The 18745-nt window shown below is 42.7% G+C and overlaps 2 protein-coding genes across 8 annotated transcripts in view; both read left to right on the forward strand.

The window, feature by feature from the left end:
• Window positions 1–18745, forward strand: part of LOC112231940 (zinc finger protein 583) — a 969163-nt gene that overhangs the window by 749324 nt on the left and 201094 nt on the right. The gene's annotated exons all lie outside the window — the stretch shown is intronic.
• The window catches only part of LOC112231912, a 43242-nt gene that overhangs the window by 6741 nt on the left and 17756 nt on the right, over window positions 1–18745 (forward strand). The window contains exons 4-6 of one of the 5 annotated variants that reach the window (XM_024398711.2): window positions 4296–4460; window positions 4838–4949; window positions 8173–9474. The exons of 1 other annotated variant lie outside the window; for it this stretch is intronic. In XM_024398711.2, coding sequence (XP_024254479.2) covers window positions 4296–4460; window positions 4838–4949; window positions 8173–9134 — 1239 coding nt within the window. In that variant the 3' untranslated portion in view covers window positions 9135–9474. Of the gene's footprint in view, window positions 1–4295; window positions 4461–4837; window positions 4950–8172; window positions 9475–17467; window positions 18060–18347; window positions 18479–18745 lie in introns of those variants that run through there. 3 more of the 5 variants (XM_042311867.1, XM_042311870.1, XM_042311869.1) reach the window with 3 other exon arrangements.

Consider the following 18745-nt stretch of genomic DNA (forward strand, 5'->3'; position numbering starts at 1 on the left):
AAATGACCAAAGGGCCAAGGTTTTGGGAGGTGGAGCAAAATCAGGCGATAGTAAAGAGAAGCAGTTCCTCTGCATGTTCTGTAACGAAGGCTTCAATTGTCCACAGAAGGTAGAGATCCACCAGAGGGTCCACATAGGGGTGAAACCCTTCAGCTGTACCCAGTGTCATATGCACTTTGCTGAGGCTGGCAACCTGAAGAGGCACCAGAAGGTCCACACAGGGGAGAAACCCTTCAGCTGTGTCCAGTGTCACATGCGCTTCACCCAGGCTGGTGACCTGAAGAGGCACCAGAGGGTCCACACAGGGGAGAAACCCTTCAGCTGTACCCAGTGTCACATGCGCTTCACCCAGGCTGGCAACCTAAAGATGCACCTGAAGGTCCACACGGGAGAAAGGCCATTTGCCTGTACGCACTGTGTGAAAAGGTTCTCAGAGAGGAGATGCCTTAGGATACACCAGCAGAAAAAACATTCCACTCTATAACATAGAAAGTAACTATTCAATTCGATAGCCTCTGACACTTAGATCTAACCCTGCATTAAAGACAAAAATACATTTTCATTAATGTCAGCAGATGCGTTTAGAGTAACGAGAGTAACATATTTCAGTGTTGAATATTCCTGTGTAAATATTACATCCAGACATTGTGTGATACAATGCATATGGAAAGTATTCAGACCCCTTGACTTCTTCCACATTGTTACTTTACAGCCTTATTCTAAAATGGATTAAATATTTTTTTTCCCTCATCAATCTACACAGAATACCCCATAATGACAAAGCAAAAATAGTTTTTTTGACTAAATTTATAAAAAATAAACTGAAATATCACATTTACATAAGTATTCAGATCCTTTACTCAGTTCTTTGTCGAAGCACCTTTGGCAGCGATTACATCCTTGAGTCTTCCTGGATATGACGCTATAAGCTTGGCACACCTGTATTTGGGGAGATTATTCCATTCTTCTTTACAGATCCTCAAGTGCTGTAAGGTTGGATTGGAGTGTCGCTGCACAGCTATTTTCAGGTCTCTCCAGGGATGTTCAATTGGGTTCAAGTCTGGGCTCTGGTTGGGTTACTCAAGGACATTCAGAGACTTGTCCCGAAGCCACTCTTGGCTGTGTCCTTAGGGTTATTGTCCTGTTGGAAGGTGAACCTTCGCCCCAGTCTGAGAACCTGAGCGCTCTGGAGCAGGTTTTGATCAAGAATCTCTCTGTACTTTGCTCCGTTCATCTTTCCCTCGATCCTGACTAGTCTCCTAGTCCCTGCCTGCCGCTGAAAAACATCCCCACAGCATGATGCTTCCACCACCATGCTTCACAGTAGGGATTGTGCCAGGTTTCCTTCAGACGTGACACTTGGCATTCAGGCCAAAGAGTTCAATCTTGGTTTCATCAGACCAGAGAATCTTGTTTCTCATGGTCAGAGTCCTTTAGGTGCCCCTTGGCAAACTCGAAGTGAGCTGTCATGTGCCTTTTACTGAGGAGTGGCTTCAGTCTGGCCACTCTACTATAAAACCCTGATTGGTGGAGTGCTGCGGAGATGGTTGTCCTTCTGGAAGTTTCTCCCACCTCCACAGAGGAACTCTTCTGCTCTGTCACAGCGACCATCGGGTTCTTGGTCACCTCCCTGACCAAGGCCCTTCTCCCCCGATTACTCAATTTGGCCGGGTGTCCAGCTTTAGGAAGAGTCTTGGTGGTTCCCAACTTCTTCCATTTAAGAATGATGGAGGCCACTGTGTTCTTGGGAACCTTCAACACTGCAGACATTTTTTGGTTGTCCTTCTGGAAGTTTCCCCATATCTGTGCCTCGACACAATCCTGTCTCGGAGCTCTACGGACAATTTCTTCGACCTCATGGCTTGATTTTTGCTTTGACATGGACTGTCAACTGTGGGACCTTTATATAGACCGGTGTGTGCCTTTCCAAATCATGTCTAATCAATTGAATTTACCACAGGTGGACTCCAATCAATTTGTAGAAACTTCTCAAGGGTGATCAATGGAAACAGGATGCACCCGAGCTCAATTTTGAGTCTCATAGCAAAGGGTCTGAATTTGCAAACATTCTAAAAACCTGTTTTTGCTTTGACATTATGGGGTGTTGTGTGTAGATTGATGAGGGACTTTTTTTTTTAATCAATTTTAAAATAAGGCTGAAATGTAACAAAACGTTGAGGGATCTGAATGCTTTCTGAATGCACTGTATATAAGGCATATATATACTGAACAAAAATATAAATGCAACATGTAAAGTGTTGGTCCCATGTTTCATGAGCTGAAGCTACCAGAACTTTACCATATGCACAAAAAGGTAATTTCTCTCAAATGATGTGCACAAATGTCTTTACATCCCTGTTAGTGAGTATTTATCCTCTGCCAAGATAACCCATCCACCTGACAAGTATGGCATATCAAGAAACTGATTAAACTGCATGATCATTACACAGGTGCACCTTGTACTGGGGACAATAAAAGGGCATTTTAAAATGTGCTGTTTTGTCACACAACACAATGTCACAGATGTCTCAATGCCAGATAAATTTTTTTGTGTGTATTTTACCCCACTTTTTCTCACCAATTTCGATCTAGTCTCATTGCTTGAATTCCCCAACGGACTCAGGGGGCGAAAGTTGAGTCCTACGTCCTCTGAAACATGACCCGCCTAACCGCGCTCCTTAACACCCGCCAGCTTAACCCGGAACCCAGCTGCACCAATGTGTCGGAGGAAACACTGTTCAACTGTCAGCCTGCAGGCACCCGTTCCACCACATGGAGTCGCTAAAGCACAATGAGCCAAGTAAAGCCTCCCCGGCCAAACCCTCCCCTAACCTCGACAAAGCTGGGCCAATTGTTCACCGTCCTATGGGACTCCCGCCGGTTTTGGCACAGCCCGGGAATGAACCCGAGTCTGTAATGGCACCTTTAGCACTTCTATCCAGTGCCTTAGACCGCTGTGCCACTCTGGAAGCCCAGATGTCTCAAGTTTTGAGGGCGCGTGCAATTGGCATGCTGACTGCAAGAATGTCCATCTGAGCTGTTACCAATTGAATGTTCACTTCTCTACCATAAGCTGTCTCAGCGGTTTGCTGATGTCATGATTGTGAACAGAATGCCCCATGGCGACGGTGGGCTGATGGTATGGGCAGGCATAAGCTACGGCCAACGAACACAATTGCATTTATCGATGGCAATTTGAAAGCACTGAGATACCATGATAAGATTCTGAGGCCAATTGTCTTGCCATTCATCTGCCGCCATTTCAGCATGATAATGCACCAGTTTTTCCTTGGCCTGCATACTCACCAGACATGTCAACCATTGAGCATGTTTGGGATGTTCTGGATCGACGTGTACGACAGCGTGTTCCAGTTCCCGCTAATATCCAGCAACTTCGCACAGCCATTGAAGAGCAGTGGGACAACATTCCACAGGCCTCAGTCAACAGCCTGATCAACACTATGTGAAGGAGATGTGTCATGCTGCATGAGGCAAATGGTGGTCACACCAAATACTGACTGGTTTTCTAATCCACACTCTGCTTTTTTTTAAATATATCTTTGACCAACAGATGCATATCTGTATTCCCAGTCATGTGAAATCCATAGGTTAGGGCCTAATGAATTTATTTCATTTGACTGATTTCCTTTTATGAGCTGCTGTGTGCATATTTTTGTTCAGTATATAAGCCTAAAATGTCTGTTATATATTGTGTTTGTACTGTGTAGGCTATATGTTCACATGCCTATTTCATTACTTCCATTCAACTGCTTTATTTCTTTCCCAAGACACTTTTAATGAGAAAAAATTAATGCAGTTTATCAAGTTCATGCAGATTTCTTTGTTGATGTGTGTGATTTTCACATAGTGGATTTAAAACTTGTTTGTTTAATAAATACAACATGGGACTTTTCATTCTGACTTTCATTGAATCTCTCTTTAGTATACATCACATTTGATATCACCCTATTCTGCATACACCCAACAGTACTTTATAACCAATATACACTTACTAAATCTACCTACACATACCCACACAATAACCTACACCTACACGTCAACATAGGTTAGTCAGGTTTGTCTGACTTATTATAGCTGACTCATTCATCCACATCATCATATTTATGTCCACCATGATGGGTTTAACAACAATGAAGTCATTCTGTAACTACAGTATAGGACTCAAACGTAGTGGGGATGGGTAAACACTCCATGTTGAAAGTCTGTTTATTATCTGTGTGTACATACCTGAGGGAGTGTATGTCTGTGTAATCTGTATCACCTGTCTCTTCCAGGAGGAGGAGGGTCCAGAGGTGCTGCTGGTGAAGGAGGAGGGGTGTGAGGAGGGTCTGGGGAACCCTGAGTTGACCATGGTCATGGAGGACAACCAGACTACACCACCTCCTGAACCCACAGAGGAACCAGCTGAGCAACACAGGACCACATACAGTCTCACTGAGGTGAGCCCACTGAACTACTGTCTTAATGGTGTTAGGTCAGGGTTTGTATCCACAAAGCCACTCCGAGTATTAGTGCGGATCTAGGATCATTTTAGCCTTTTCGATCATACTGAATAAGATTATATAGACTGGTGGGGACTTGATCCTCGATCAGCAATTCTATTTTGAGACTCTTTATGAATACGGGCCCAGGTCTTGATTAATTTTGTCTTAAGTGTGGAACCATTCCTTACAATTATCAAACCATTAAAGAGTGTAATAGCATTACATTTACATGTTACATAGCAATCCCCCATTTCCCAATCAGAAGATGCTCCATAGTAGGGTGCTAATATCAGATTTCTTGATCCAACATCCTCTCACTCTGTATCTCTTAGTCAGTAGACATGGAGGATGGGAAGCCTGATCTGCTGCTAGTCAAAGATGAGACAATTGAAGACGGACCAGAGAGTATTGATCTGCTGAGTGGACTAAAGATAGGGGATCAAGGTAAGGGAGAAATACATATAGCCTACATACAGTAATAGATATTCAATGGGAATAGTGATAAGCCTGGCAATTATTTTTTTCTTCATTCATAACATGAAATCAATACAAGTTATGTTTACCTTCAAAAGTTTCAAGTTGCATATGTCGAATGCACAAGTTTAGTGAAATGCTTAACTTGCAAGCCCAACCCAACAGTGCAGTATTCAATATCAAATAGTATAACTAATAAAGAAAAAGTATTTTTTTTTTTTAAAGAAAGAGAAATAAGAGAGGAAGCTGTATACAGGGTCAGTGCAGGTACCAAATGTACAATGTAACCGTATACTGGAATATTTGAGGTAGATGCAGTGCCTTCGGTAAGTATTCACAACAGTGGCGGTCAGTGCCAGAGCATGGCCTTAACACCTTATTAGAGCATATTGAATGACTGTCATTCATACTCCATTCATCCAGCACAATGTGACAGTTGACACATTCAATACCGCCTTGCACACTCTTGCCTGCATCTAGCTGATCTAGGGTGTAGTCATTAGTCCTACATTTGCAAATGAGAGTTTCTATTTGCCAAATTTAGTTATGTTTATTCCCGTTTCGTTCCGTTTAAAAAATGCTTTTCAACAGAATCAGCTGAATGAATACACTCCTGATCACCGCAAACACAGTTCACTTTCATAGCAGCCACATACAAAAAGCATGATCATTTGCTCGTTGTATAAATCTTACTCGCATCTATGCGCTCTCCTCCTGTCACCTTTTCCCTTGGCTTGTGGACTTTCCAAGCCAAACCGTCATTCCATAACTGCTAACCGCCACACACAGCCTACATCACTGTCACCTAACGTCATAGTCAACATATTTAGCTACTAGCATTACTAAACCAGCCACAAACGTTAGTGTACAGCAGGCAGTTTATCATTTACACCGGCAGGCCCCGGTGGCAATAAATTAATAAAAACCAAAAGCTTACCTTGGGAGAGTTTCAGTCTTAGATAGCCATATCCAGCTAGCTCACATAGCATCTCTCTCTGTTTGAGCCGGGTGTTTGAGTAAGCTAAACCAACTAGCGGCATTCGCTAGCTAGATAATTGAAAGTGAAAGTAAAAAAATTAAAAATATAGCTAGCTCTCTTTCTTAATCCTCCATTTTTTTAAATGTATTTTTTGAAACTGTTCAACTCCTCACTACATTTTATGCACTGCAGTTACAGCTAGCTGTAGCTTATGCTTTCAGTACTAGATTCATTCTCGGATCCTTTGATTTGGTCGACAACAGTTCATACTGCAAGAGCTCTGATAGTTTGGAGGATGTCCTCCGGACGTTGTCATAATTACTGTGAAAGTCTATGGAAGGGGGTGAGAACCATGAATATTTTGTATTGAAGTCAATATACCTAGAGGAAGATGGAAACTAGCTGTCCTCCGGCTACACCATGGTGCCACCCCAGAGAGTGCTGTTAAGGTTACTGTAGACCTTTATTGCAAAAGTGTGTTTTTAAACAGTTATTTGGTAACATGAATATATTTAGTATAGTTTTATCTAAAAATGATAACTTTTTAAATAAACTTAACGATTTTTATTTTCATGTAATTCACTGAGGAGGTCCCCTCCTCCTCTGAGGAGCCTTCCCTGATTCGCACCCCTTGAGATTTTCCACATTTTGTTGTATTACAGCCTGAATTTAAGATGTATTATATTGAGATTTTTTTTGTCACTGGTCTACACACAATAACCCATCATTTCATAGTGGAATTCATTAAAAATTAAAAGCTGAAATATCTTAAGTCAATAAGTATTCAACCCCTTTGTTAGGGCAAGCCTAAATACGTTCAGGAGTAAACATTTGCTTAAGTCACATAAGTTGAATGGACTCACTCTGTGTGCAGTAAGTGTGTAACATATATTTTTTTATGACTAGCTCATCTCTGTACCCCACACATAGAATTATCTGTAAGGTCCCTCAGTTGAGAATTGAATTTCAAACACAGATTCAACCAGGGAGGTTTTCCAATGTCTCGCAAAGAAGAGCACCTATTGGTAAAAAAAAAAAGAAAAAAAAGTTGTCATTGAATATCCCTTTGAGCATGAAGTTATTAATTACACTTTGGATGATATATATATATATATATATATATATATATATATATATATATATATATATATATATATATATATATATATATACACACACACACACACACACACACACACACACACACACACACACACACACCCAGTCACTACAAAGGTATAGATGTCTTTCCTAACTCAGTTGCTGAGAAGAAAGAAACCTCACAGGGGTTTCACCATGAGGCCAATGGTGAATTTAAAACAGTTGCAGAGTTTAATGGCTGTGATAGGAGAAAACTGAGGATGTATCAACAACATTGTAGTTATTCCACAGTACTAACCTAATTGACAGAGTAAAAAGCCTGTACAGAATAAAATATTCCAAAACATGCATACTGTTTGAAATAAGGCAATACCGCATAATATGAAAACATGTTTTAAAAATGTATTAGCAAATGTATTGAAAATTAAATATAGAAATATCTAATTTACATAAGTATTCACCCCCCTGAGTCAATACTTTGTAGAAGCACCATTGGCAGCGGTTACAATTGTGAGTCTTTCTGGCTAAGTCTCTAATAAGAGTTTTCCACACCTGGATTGTGTAACAATTGTGCATCATATTTGCAAAATTCTTCAAGCTCTGTCAAATGGGTTGTTGATCATTGCTAGACAACAATTTTCAGGTCTTACCATAGATATTAAAGTAGATTTAAGTAAAAAACTAACTTGGCCACTCAGGAACATTCACTGTCTTATTGGTAAGCAGTGCTTATTGGTAAGCAGTGTAGATTTGGCCTTGTGTTTTAGGTTATTGTCCTGCCAAAAGGAAAATTAATCTCCCAGTGTCTGGTGGAAAGCAGACTAAACCAGGTTTTCGTCTAGGGTTTTGCCTGGGCTAAGCTCCCTTCCAGTTGAGATTTTAGATTTTTTTTCATCCATTTTGAATTCAGGCTCTAACAACAAAATGTGGAATAAGTGAAGGGTTATGAATACTTTCATGTAGACAGGGATTAGGAGAAAATCCTAAAACAAAAATCCACAAAACACACATAATAATGTATGAACTTGACCAGGTAATTGACAAAAAAAAATACTCCACATGTAGAGTTCTCTGCCATGTTTGTAAAGTCTATTTTGTAACCTCTCCCTGCAGGTAGTTGGCTGGAGGCTAACAGGGGAGACTGGGCAGCCATCTTGAATTCCCAGACCCAGACGGGTGCAGTCAAGGACCCAGGGGACAACATCACTGAGCAGGGCAGAACCGGAGGCGACATAGTGGAGGTCAGTGGATGGGACAGCATCCTCAACTCTGGACTTGGGAACAACACTGTTAACCACAACCAGAAACAGACATGCGAACACGAAACAACAGCTGAACTTAGTCTGTATGACAACAGACTGTCTGAGACCAGGGAGAGGCGTAGATTTGGTCTGCAAGGACGGGGACGTGTCCGTATGCAGCGGGAGAGAACAGACACAGACTCGGCTAGCGATGCTCCGTCCTGCTCCTATAGTTGTGATTCAGAGCGACTGATGGCACCTCAGGTTAACCCCTTAACAGGTGTTGACTTCAGCCTGCCTTCTATAGGATCTATCAACTGGAACATGGACCCTGTGAGAACACAGACCCTCCCTGGCCTTCATCCTCCTCACACTCTTCTTATGTTAAACCAGACCTCAGACAGTGCCAGTGCCTCAACACTAAATGGCTACACAAGCCCATTGACAAATGACATTAGTGGTGACGCTATCATCATATCCGGTGGCAAAGAGAAGCACTTCTCATGTTCGTTCTGTGGGAAAGCCTTCAATTTCCGCAAACAGCTGGAGATCCACCAGAGGACGCACACGGGGGAGAAACCTTTCGGCTGTCACCTGTGCCGAGCCAGTTTCTCCCACTCGTTCACCCTGAAGAGGCATCAGCGGGTCCACACAGGGGAGAAACCCTATACCTGCCCTCACTGTGAGAAGAGGTTCTCCCACCAGCACCATCTGAAGAGGCATTTGAAGGTCCATACGGGAGAGAGGCCGTTCGCCTGCACTCATTGTGGGAAGAGGTTCTCAGACAGAAGCTACCTCAGGATACACCAGCAGAAAAACCATTCCCATCTATAACATAGAAAGTAACTATTCCACTTGATAGCTACTGACGTTTAGATCAGACCATGCATGAAAGACAAATATGCATTTTTTGTTGTCAGCAGAAAAGATCCACAAATGCATTTGGAATAACAAGAGTAATCGATTTCAGATTTTCATCTAGACTTGTACAGTGCCTTCAGAAAGTATTCATACCCCTTGACTTTTTCCACATTTTGTTATGTTACAAAGTGGGATTAAAGTGGATTTAATTGTACTTTTTATGTTTAACAATCTACACAAAATACTCTTTAATGTCAGTGTAAGAACAATTGTAGTATTTGTAAAACATTTATGAAAAATAAAACATTAATATACTGTATCCTGATTAGTATTCATACAGTGCATTCGGAAAGTATTCAGACCCCTTGACTTTTGCCACATTTTGTTACGTTACAGCCTTATTCTAAAATGGATTCAATAATTATTTTCCCTCAATCTACACACAATTCCCCATAATGGCAATGCAAGAACAGGTTTTTAGAAATTTTAGCACATTTATAAACCATTGTTTAACTGAAATATCACATTTATGTAAGTATTCAGACCCTTTACTCAGTACTTTACTGAAGCACCGTTGGCAGTGATTACAGTCTCGAGTCTTCTTGGGTATGACGCTACAAACTTGGCACACCTGTATTTGGGGAGTTTCTCCCATTCTTCGCTGCAGATCCCCTCAAGCTCTGTCAGGTTGGATCGGGAGCGTCACTGCACAGCTATTTTCAGGTCTCTCCAGAGATGTTCGATCGAGTTCAAGCCCAGGCTCCAGCTTGGCCACTCAAGGACATTCAGAGACTCCTGCTTTGTCTTGGCTGTGTGCTTAGGGTTATTGTCCTGTTGGAAGGTGTACCTTTGCCTCAGTCGGAGGGACTGAGCACTTTGGAGCAGGTTTTCAACAAGGATCTCTCAGTACTTCGCTCTGTACACCTTTCCCTCAATCCTGACGAGTCTCCCAGTCCCTGCTGCTGAAAAACATCCTCACAGAATGATGCTGCCACCACCATGCTTCACTGTAGGGATGGTGCCAGGTTTCCTCCAGACGTGACACTTGGCATTCAGGCCAAATAGTTCAATCTTGGTTTCATCAGACCAGAGAATCTTATTTCTCATGGTCAGAGAGTCCTTTAGGTGCCTTTTGGAAAACTCTAAGCGGGCTGTCATTAGGGCTGTGGCGGTCACGCAATTTCATCAGCTGAGGATTGTCAAGCAAATAACTGTCTGTCTCACAGTTATTGACATAAACACATTTAGCATCTCCTGGCTTCCACACTCAGCCTACAAACCACTGATGCAGACCTTTTGGACCGTCTACATTTTAAAAAGTCTAATAAATCCATGTAATAAAGCCAACACTTTCACAATAAATCTATTTATTTTAGACAGGTCTAAAGAAGCATGATATGTAGAAAATGTAGTCTTTCAGAATTACAGAATAGCATACTCTGAGTTGTCCTCATGTTAGGTCCTGATTTGGCTATGCCAGTTGGCAGTGGGCTACACTATTGCATTTCTCAGAAAAGATTTGCTTAGAATTCCATGGCATTATTTTATAGTATGAAGAATACAATTGAACAAGCTGAATGAAATACACTGCTCAAAAAAAATAAAGGGAACACTTAAACAATACAATGTAACTCCAAGTCAATCACACTTCTGTGAAATCAAACTGTCCACTTAGGAAGCAACACTGATTGACAAATTTCACATGCTGTTGTGCAAATGGATTGACAACAGGTGGAAATTATATGCAATTAGCAAGACACCCCCAATAAAGGCGTGGTTCTGCAGGTGGTGACTACAGACCACTTCTCAGTTCCTATGCTTCCTGGCTGATGTTTTGGTCACTTTTGAATGCTGGCGGTGCTTTCACTCTAGTGGTAGCATGAGACGGAGTCTACAACCTACACAAGTGGCTCAGGTAGTGCAGCTCATCCAGGATGCCGCATCAATGCGAGCTGTGGCAAGAAGGTTTGCTGTGTCTGTCAGCGTAGTGTCCAGAGCATGGAGGCGCTACCAGGAGACATGCCAGTACATCAGGAGACGTGGAGGAGGCCGTAGGAGGGCAACAACCCAGCAGCAGGACCGCTACCTCCGCCTTTGCACAAGGAGGAGCAGGAGGAGCACTGCCAGAGCCCTGCAAAATGACCTCCAGCAGGCCACAAATGTGCATGTGTCTGCTCAAACGGTCAGAAACAGACTCCATGAGGGTGGTATGAGGGCCCAACGTCCACAGGTGGGGGTTGTGCTTACAGCCCAACACCGTGCAGGACGTTTGGCATTTGCCAGAGAACACCAAGATTGGCAAATTCGCCACTGGCGCCCTGTGCTCTTCACAGATGAAAGCAGGTTCACACTGAGCACATGTGACAGAGGTGACAGTCTGGAGACGCCGTGGAGAACGTTCTGCTGCCTGCAACATCCTCCAGCATGACCGGTTTGGCGGTGGGTCAGTCATGGTGTGGCATTTCTTTGGGGGGCCGCACAGCCCTCCATGTGCTCGCCAGAGGTAGCCTGACTACAATTAAGTACCGAGATGAGATCCTCAGACCTGTTGTGAGACCATATGCTGGTGCGGTTGGCCCTGGGTTCCTCCTAATGCAAGACAATGCTAGACCTCATGTGGCTGGAGTGTGTCAGCAGTTCCTGCAAGAGGAAGGCATTGATGCTATGGACTGGCCCGCCCGTTCCCCAGACCTGAATCCAATTGAGCACATCTGGGACATCATGTCTCGCTCCATCCACCAACGCCACAGACTGCCCAGGAGTTGGCGGATGCTTTAGTCCAGGTCTGGGAGGAGATCCCTCAGGAGACCATTCGCCACCTCATCAGGAGCATGCCCGGGCATTGTAGGGAGGTCATACAGGCATGTGGAGGCCACACACACTACTGAGCCTCATTTTGACTTGTTTTAAGGACATTACATCAAAGTTGGATCAGCCTGTAGTGTAGTTTTCCACTTTAATTTTGAGTGTGACTCCAAATCCAGACCTCTATGGGTTGATAAATTTTATTTCCATTGATCATTTTTGTGTGATTTTGTTGTCAGCACATTCAACTATGTAAAGAAAAAAGTATTTCATAAGAATATTTCATTAATTCAGATCTAGGATGTGTTATTTTAGTGTTTCCTTTATTTTTTTCAGCAGTGTAGAAAGGATATTTTCTCCAAACGATTTGAGGGAGTGCGCACGTGCGGCTATTCTGTGTTGAGTGGTTAACAAAGAAATAGGTATTCCCATATGATTCATTGATAGTTATTAATGTAGCTTTAGTAGTTCTACAAATCACCTCACTCTCATTCGCTCACGGTCATGTGATCAGGTCTTTCTCACGTTTACAAGACAGGGACGCAGCTGCGAGGTGCATATTGAAGATATGGAAGAACTATCCACATTTTACTTTCGTCAGACAGAAAGATGAATAGGCCTAACAAACAGCAAAAGGACTAGCCTGTGTCAATCTACTATCCCCCATAATACAAAAGTCGACCTATTCTATTCAACATTTCTAACAGTCTGGGACAGTTGTGGGATGCGATAGATCACAAAATAATACAACCACTATCATCAACAAAAATGTTTTACACAATGTGGCTGACGCAACAGATCATAACGTTTAGCTTAAAATGTTGATACACCTATTAGGCTGTTTCCTCACATTATACACGCAGCAATGCGCACATGGTAGGAGGCTGTAAGCGCGAATGTTCCATTAGCGGAAAACACCATTATCAAAAGTGGTGGGTTTGGCCAGCAGGGATGTCCTTGTCCCATCGCGCTCTAGCAACTTCGGTGGCGGACCGGGCGCATGCACGCTGACACGGTCGCCAGGTGTATGGTGTTTCCTCCGACACATTGGTGTGGCTGGCTTCCGGGTTAAGTGGGCATTGTGTCAAGAAGCAGTGCGGCTTGGTTGGGTTGTGTTTCGGAAGACGCTCGGCCTTCGCCTCTCCGGAGTCGGTACTGGAGTTGCAGCGATGAGACAAGACTGTAACTACCAGTTGGATAACACAAAATGGGGAAAAAAGGGGATAAAAATAACATCTAGGCCTATGGGCTAGGCTACACTAGGTCTGTGACTATGATTTGAAAAAAGGCATAGTTTCTTATGCTGGATATCATTCACAAGTGATAGTCTGATGGGTGACAATATTAACCTGTTCTTGATTTAATCTTGTCTTTACATATACTAAAAAATATGTGTGAAATTTGTTTTGATTTAGAAAGGACATTTATCATGCACCTGTATCGAAACGGGCAGCGGGAAAAATACATGTCATCTATGCACTTAAATAGCAAATGGAGGACGCTTTTCCCGTGGTTAATTTTCATGCCAGCCAGTTAGGCTATACACCTGTTGTAAATCTAAGCAATGTGCTTAACATTAGGAAAGTTGAGAAATAAATATAATAGCCCTAGCCTGTAGAAAGCTGATGGGGTCCTCTTCCTTTTAGTAGAGGCCATCACACAATTTTCTTGTGTGCATAGCCTATATAAATGTTGCTCAACATGAGCTCAGTCGTAATTAGTATTACGCGTAATTAGTATTACGTGATTATAGACTGATTAATCATGTAACTAATTAACTAGGAAGTTGGGGCACCAAGGAAAAATATTCAGATTACAAGGTTATAATTTCGTAATATAACCTTTCAGATATTTTCATATCTGATCTATAGTCTTCTGATTAATTAATTATTTACTTTACCTCACGTTAGTCTCATTCAAAACGTTGTAAATTGTTGGTTATCTGCACAAACCCAGTCTTCACTATGAGTCATCCATACATCAATTGTCTTAAATCATTTATTTATTACTAACTAAGTAATTCACAGAAATGCATAAACAAACAGTTAAACAAGGTAAATGTGGTTACAAGAAATGATAGAGGAATGTGCCCTAGTGGGCTAAACCGGCCTCGCGGCTTGTTAGTCAAAAGGGGAAATGGGGGTCGACTAAGAAGTCCCTACTGAGGGATAATTATAACAATTGAAATGCTAATCCTTTGCACATGAACGCTCACTCATTCGGGAACAATTGCAATCAATATTATATATTTACAGTGTGTCGTCTTGATCGCTGGTGAAAAGTTTGTTTCTTTTGTAGAATTGTTCGTCTCTCTCTCTCTCTCTCTCTCTCTCTTTGTTGTGGTTATTATGGATAGTTCAGAGTGACATTCATTTGTTTCGTTATAGAGTGGATGTTTCGGCGGTTGTCGTTCTTCGCGTTCAATGATACTGAATTCCTAGCTGCAGACTAGTAATTAATATCAAAGACTTGTTCTTATTCTGTCGGTATCGATAGTCTAAGAATTTAACCATGTGGTATGGTTAAAAGATTCAGTAATGGTCTACAACCTTTGTCCCCTCCTAATGGAGAAAAACATGGTCTGCAACCTTTAGCCATCTCGTAATTGAGGTAAGCTCGGTCTGCTGATCGAAAACCCGAGTGGGGGTTTTATTCGGAAGGCAGAAAAGGGCTGTCCCAGGAAGCCTGACCCTAACTGGGCTCAGGGGCGGTCCTCTGATTTAGTTAACTCCAATCCCCTTTTTGAGTTTTCCTTCATTAAACAGTCCAAAATCATATTACACAATTTTACAAACAGTATCATACTCACTCATACATCTTATACAACAATTAGATGTAAACCTCATATCTGAGGCTATTATATAAACAGCGTTATGGTAATGTGGCCACACCGTCTTCCATGAGCTTCCCCAAGTTGTGACAAACGGACCAGTTCGTAGCTGGAATCTTCACCAATCTTTTATACTTTCTCCGGAACATGAAATTTGTTCTTACCTCAAGTTTGTGCTCCAAGAAAGCCTACTCTCTCTATACTGTGTGTCCATGAGGAGAGCCTCAGGAATTTACAACATCTCTCTGACCACAGCAGCCTAGTTGAAGGAGGAGAGGGGGAGGCAGGGAGAGGGGGGTGGGGCTTGCTATACCCAAAGTGGCCAACGTCATGACAGCTCCCATGAAGTGCTTGATTGCGCCCCCTCTGGCTCGTGCGGTGGAGATCTTCGTGGGCTATACTCCGCCTTGTCTCAGGGTAGTAAATTGGTGGTCTGTTGATATCCCTCTAGTGTTGTGGGGACTGTGCGTTGGCGAAGTGGGTGGGGTTATATCCTGCCTGGTTGGCCCTGTCCGGGGGTATCGGGGCCACAGTGTCCCCCGACCCACCCCTGTCTCAGTCTCCAGTATCTATGCTGCAATAGTCTATGTCCCGGGGGGCTAGGGTCAGTCTGTCTTACCTCGTATCCTGTGTGAATTTAAGTATGCTCCCTCTAATTCTCTCTCTCTCCCTCTTTCCCTCTCCTCTTGAAGGACCTGAGCCCTAGGATCATGCCTCAGGAATACTGGGCCTGATGACTCCTGGCTGTCCCCAGTCCACCTGGTTGTGCTGCTGCTCCAGTTTCAACTGTTCTGCCTGTGGCTAGGGAACCCTGACCTATTCACCGGACGTGCTACCCTGTCTCGGACCTGCTGTTTTCAACTCTCTCTCTTTACCGCACCTGCGGTCTCGACCTCCGAATGCTCCGCTATGAAAAGGCAACTGACATCTACTCCTGAGGTACTGACCTGTTGCACCCTCTACAACCACTGTGATTATTATTTGACCCTGCTGGTCATCTATGAGCAATCTGGCCTTACATGGCCATGTACTCTTATAATCTCCACCCGGCACAGCCAGAAGAGGACTGGCCACCCCTCAGAGCCTGGTTCCTCTCTAGGTTTGTTCCTAGTTTCCTGTCTTTCTAGGGAGTTTTTCCTAGCCACCATGCTTTTACATCTGCATTGTTTACTGTTTAGGGTTTAAGTCTGGGTTTCTGTATAGCACTTTGTGACATCTGCTGATGTAAAAATGGCTTTATAAATACATTTGATTGATTGATTACATTTGCATTGATGTCAGAGGGATTAGAAGGACAATAGAGTGCTGAGTACCAGGCAGTTAGCAAGTTTGGTAGGCTACTAATGACCATCAGCAGCATCAGAGCATAGAGAAGCTTATTTACACTAACCAAACAGTCATGTGGAATTTGACTGCCTTCATGACTCGTGATCGGTGTGGCGGTAATACGGTCACCTCAACATCCCAAGCTGTCATGTGCCTTTTACTGAAGAGTGGCTTCCGTCTGGCCACTTTACCATAAAAACGTGATTGGTGGAGTGCTGCAGAAATGGTTGTCCTTCTCCCATCTCCACAGAGGAACTCTGCTGCTCTGTCAGAGTGACCATCAGGTTCTTGGTCACCTCCCTGACCAAGGCCCGTCTCCCCAGATTGCTCAGTTTGGCCAGGCGGCCAGCTCTAGGAAGAGTCTTGGTGGTTCCAAACTTCTTCCATTTAAGAATGATGGAGGCCACTGTGTTCTTGGGGTATCTTCATTTCTGTAAAAATGTTTTGGTACCCTTCCCCAGATCTGTGCCTTGATTACAACCCTTTCTCTGAGCTGTCCGGACAATTCCTTCGACTTCATGGCTTGGTTTTTGTCCTGACATGCATTGACAAATATTGGACATTTATATAGACGTGCCTTTCCAAATCATGTCCAATCAATTGAATTTACCACAGGTGGACTCGAATCAAGTTGTAGAAACATCTCAAGGGCGATCAATGGCTCAATTTTGAGTCTCATAGCAAAGAGTCTGAATAAACTTCCATGGCTAGTTGCAGGAGGTTCATTGGAATTTAGAAAACTGTTTTTAAATAAAATAAAATTGAAAACCCTGAGCAGTCGACAAATGGTGAACTCTCAGAAATTAAACCTGACAAAAGCGAAGATGCCAACCAATAATATCCTTTCTCTTCAGTAAAGCAGAGGTCAGGGATTTATAAAAGCAGTGGTAAAAAAAATGGCAAGAGTTGTGGAATAGGGACAGAAAGGGAAGACACCTGTATAAGATCCAGGAAAACGTGATGGTAGGGAGTTCCTCGGCTCGAGAGGGAAACGTAATCACAAGGCTGAGACTGGGACTCATGAGACTCAACAGCACTTTGAAATTTGTAGGGAAACATCCAACTGGGAAGTGTGATCACTGCCAGGAGGAGATTGAGACAGTGGACCAAATTATATTTCAGTGGCATCAGTATTGGAGGGAAAGGGACTATTTGTTATTAGGAATAATGGTATTGAAGAGCCAAGTTTAATTGAATTGTTATGAAACCCTTAAGGTGATATTGTATTTGAATTATGTATTCCATTTCCTTAAGGGGAAGGCTGAGTTTAATTGGGTAAAGTTACATTTGAGACATTCCCTGTCTCTGTTCCACACTCCAGTCCAGTTGGTGGCGGTAAGGCATCACTAAAAGTTGGTTGCCAACCGCCATTTCAGAACCAGTGAAGAATAAGTTTAAACGGAAGTGAACATCAACAACTTCCATGTTAGCGTTTTTATTGTTGTTATTTAGACGTTTATTTACACATTGGAACTCAACATATGACTCTTAACTGCGCATTATAACATAATTATCCCAGGTAGTCTAAGTCGCGTTGGAGACGGGACTTGGTTGATATTTTATCAAGGTAACATTAGCTAGCTGCTAATGTTAGCTAACAATGGCTAACTGTATGGTTTTTCACACTCAAATAGCCTCCATTATGGAGGTTCTAGCGAATGCCGCCGTGGTAGAGGTCTGCAAACTTGTAGACGACGACTATGCAGTGTTTCGTTTGGAAATAACTCAAAGCCAGAAAGAAAACAGGGTATTGCGGAGGAAACTACAGCTACTGGAACTGAAGGTGGCACGAGAGCGTGCAGAGAGGACAACGCCAGACCGCGTCCTCGCCAGTTTCCCCAGTAGTATCAAGTCCCTCGAACGATACAGAGGAATGGCAAGAGGTACATTTTGCAGAAGGCCTGTCGCACCGTTCACATCTACACATGTGACTTTGGGTGTGTTAACCAGAATTGGGTCTTAGTCAGTTTTTGGATAGAATCACATTACTTAACTAACTTGCAGAAAGACACTATCAGTTTCTTGATTTACTATGATTTACTAATTGAAAACAATAAGATGCCTCGAACATAACAATCGATCTATAAGTAGTATATTAAGAAATTATGTGAAACTTTACCTTACATTCTTGCCAATTCTAGACCGTGTCAAAACTGTCAATATTGTACAATGTAGCATTGACGGTACCTAACCTAACCATCTCTTTCCCCCAATCACTCTCTTAGGTGAAGGAAATCTCACTGGAGGCTACAGGAGCTTTGTGAAGCCAGCGGAACACAACACATGGAGAGATGACCAACCGATCACTGTTGATGAGGAGAGTGGAACCGCAACCCAGCATGTTATCGTAATAGAGGTTAGATTACAGTACATAAAATGCTCCCAGTTTATTTCAGAAAGGCTCCCCTCAGCAATTTTTTGCTTACATACTGGGACGCTACCAGTATCGTGATACTCATTAGTATTTAACTTATTTAGGAAAACCGCATACATTTTTGGAAACAAACATAATTAAGTTGTCATCCAGTCATATCTATTTATTTTTCTAGCTGTAACAGACAATATTTTACATACAGCAGGTTTTTAAAGGACCAAAGAGTTTAGTCTGCTTGGTGTTTTAATT

This window comes from Oncorhynchus tshawytscha, linkage group LG34 (assembly GCF_018296145.1).
Source record: "Oncorhynchus tshawytscha isolate Ot180627B linkage group LG34, Otsh_v2.0, whole genome shotgun sequence".
Classification (NCBI taxonomy): domain Eukaryota; kingdom Metazoa; phylum Chordata; class Actinopteri; order Salmoniformes; family Salmonidae; genus Oncorhynchus; species Oncorhynchus tshawytscha.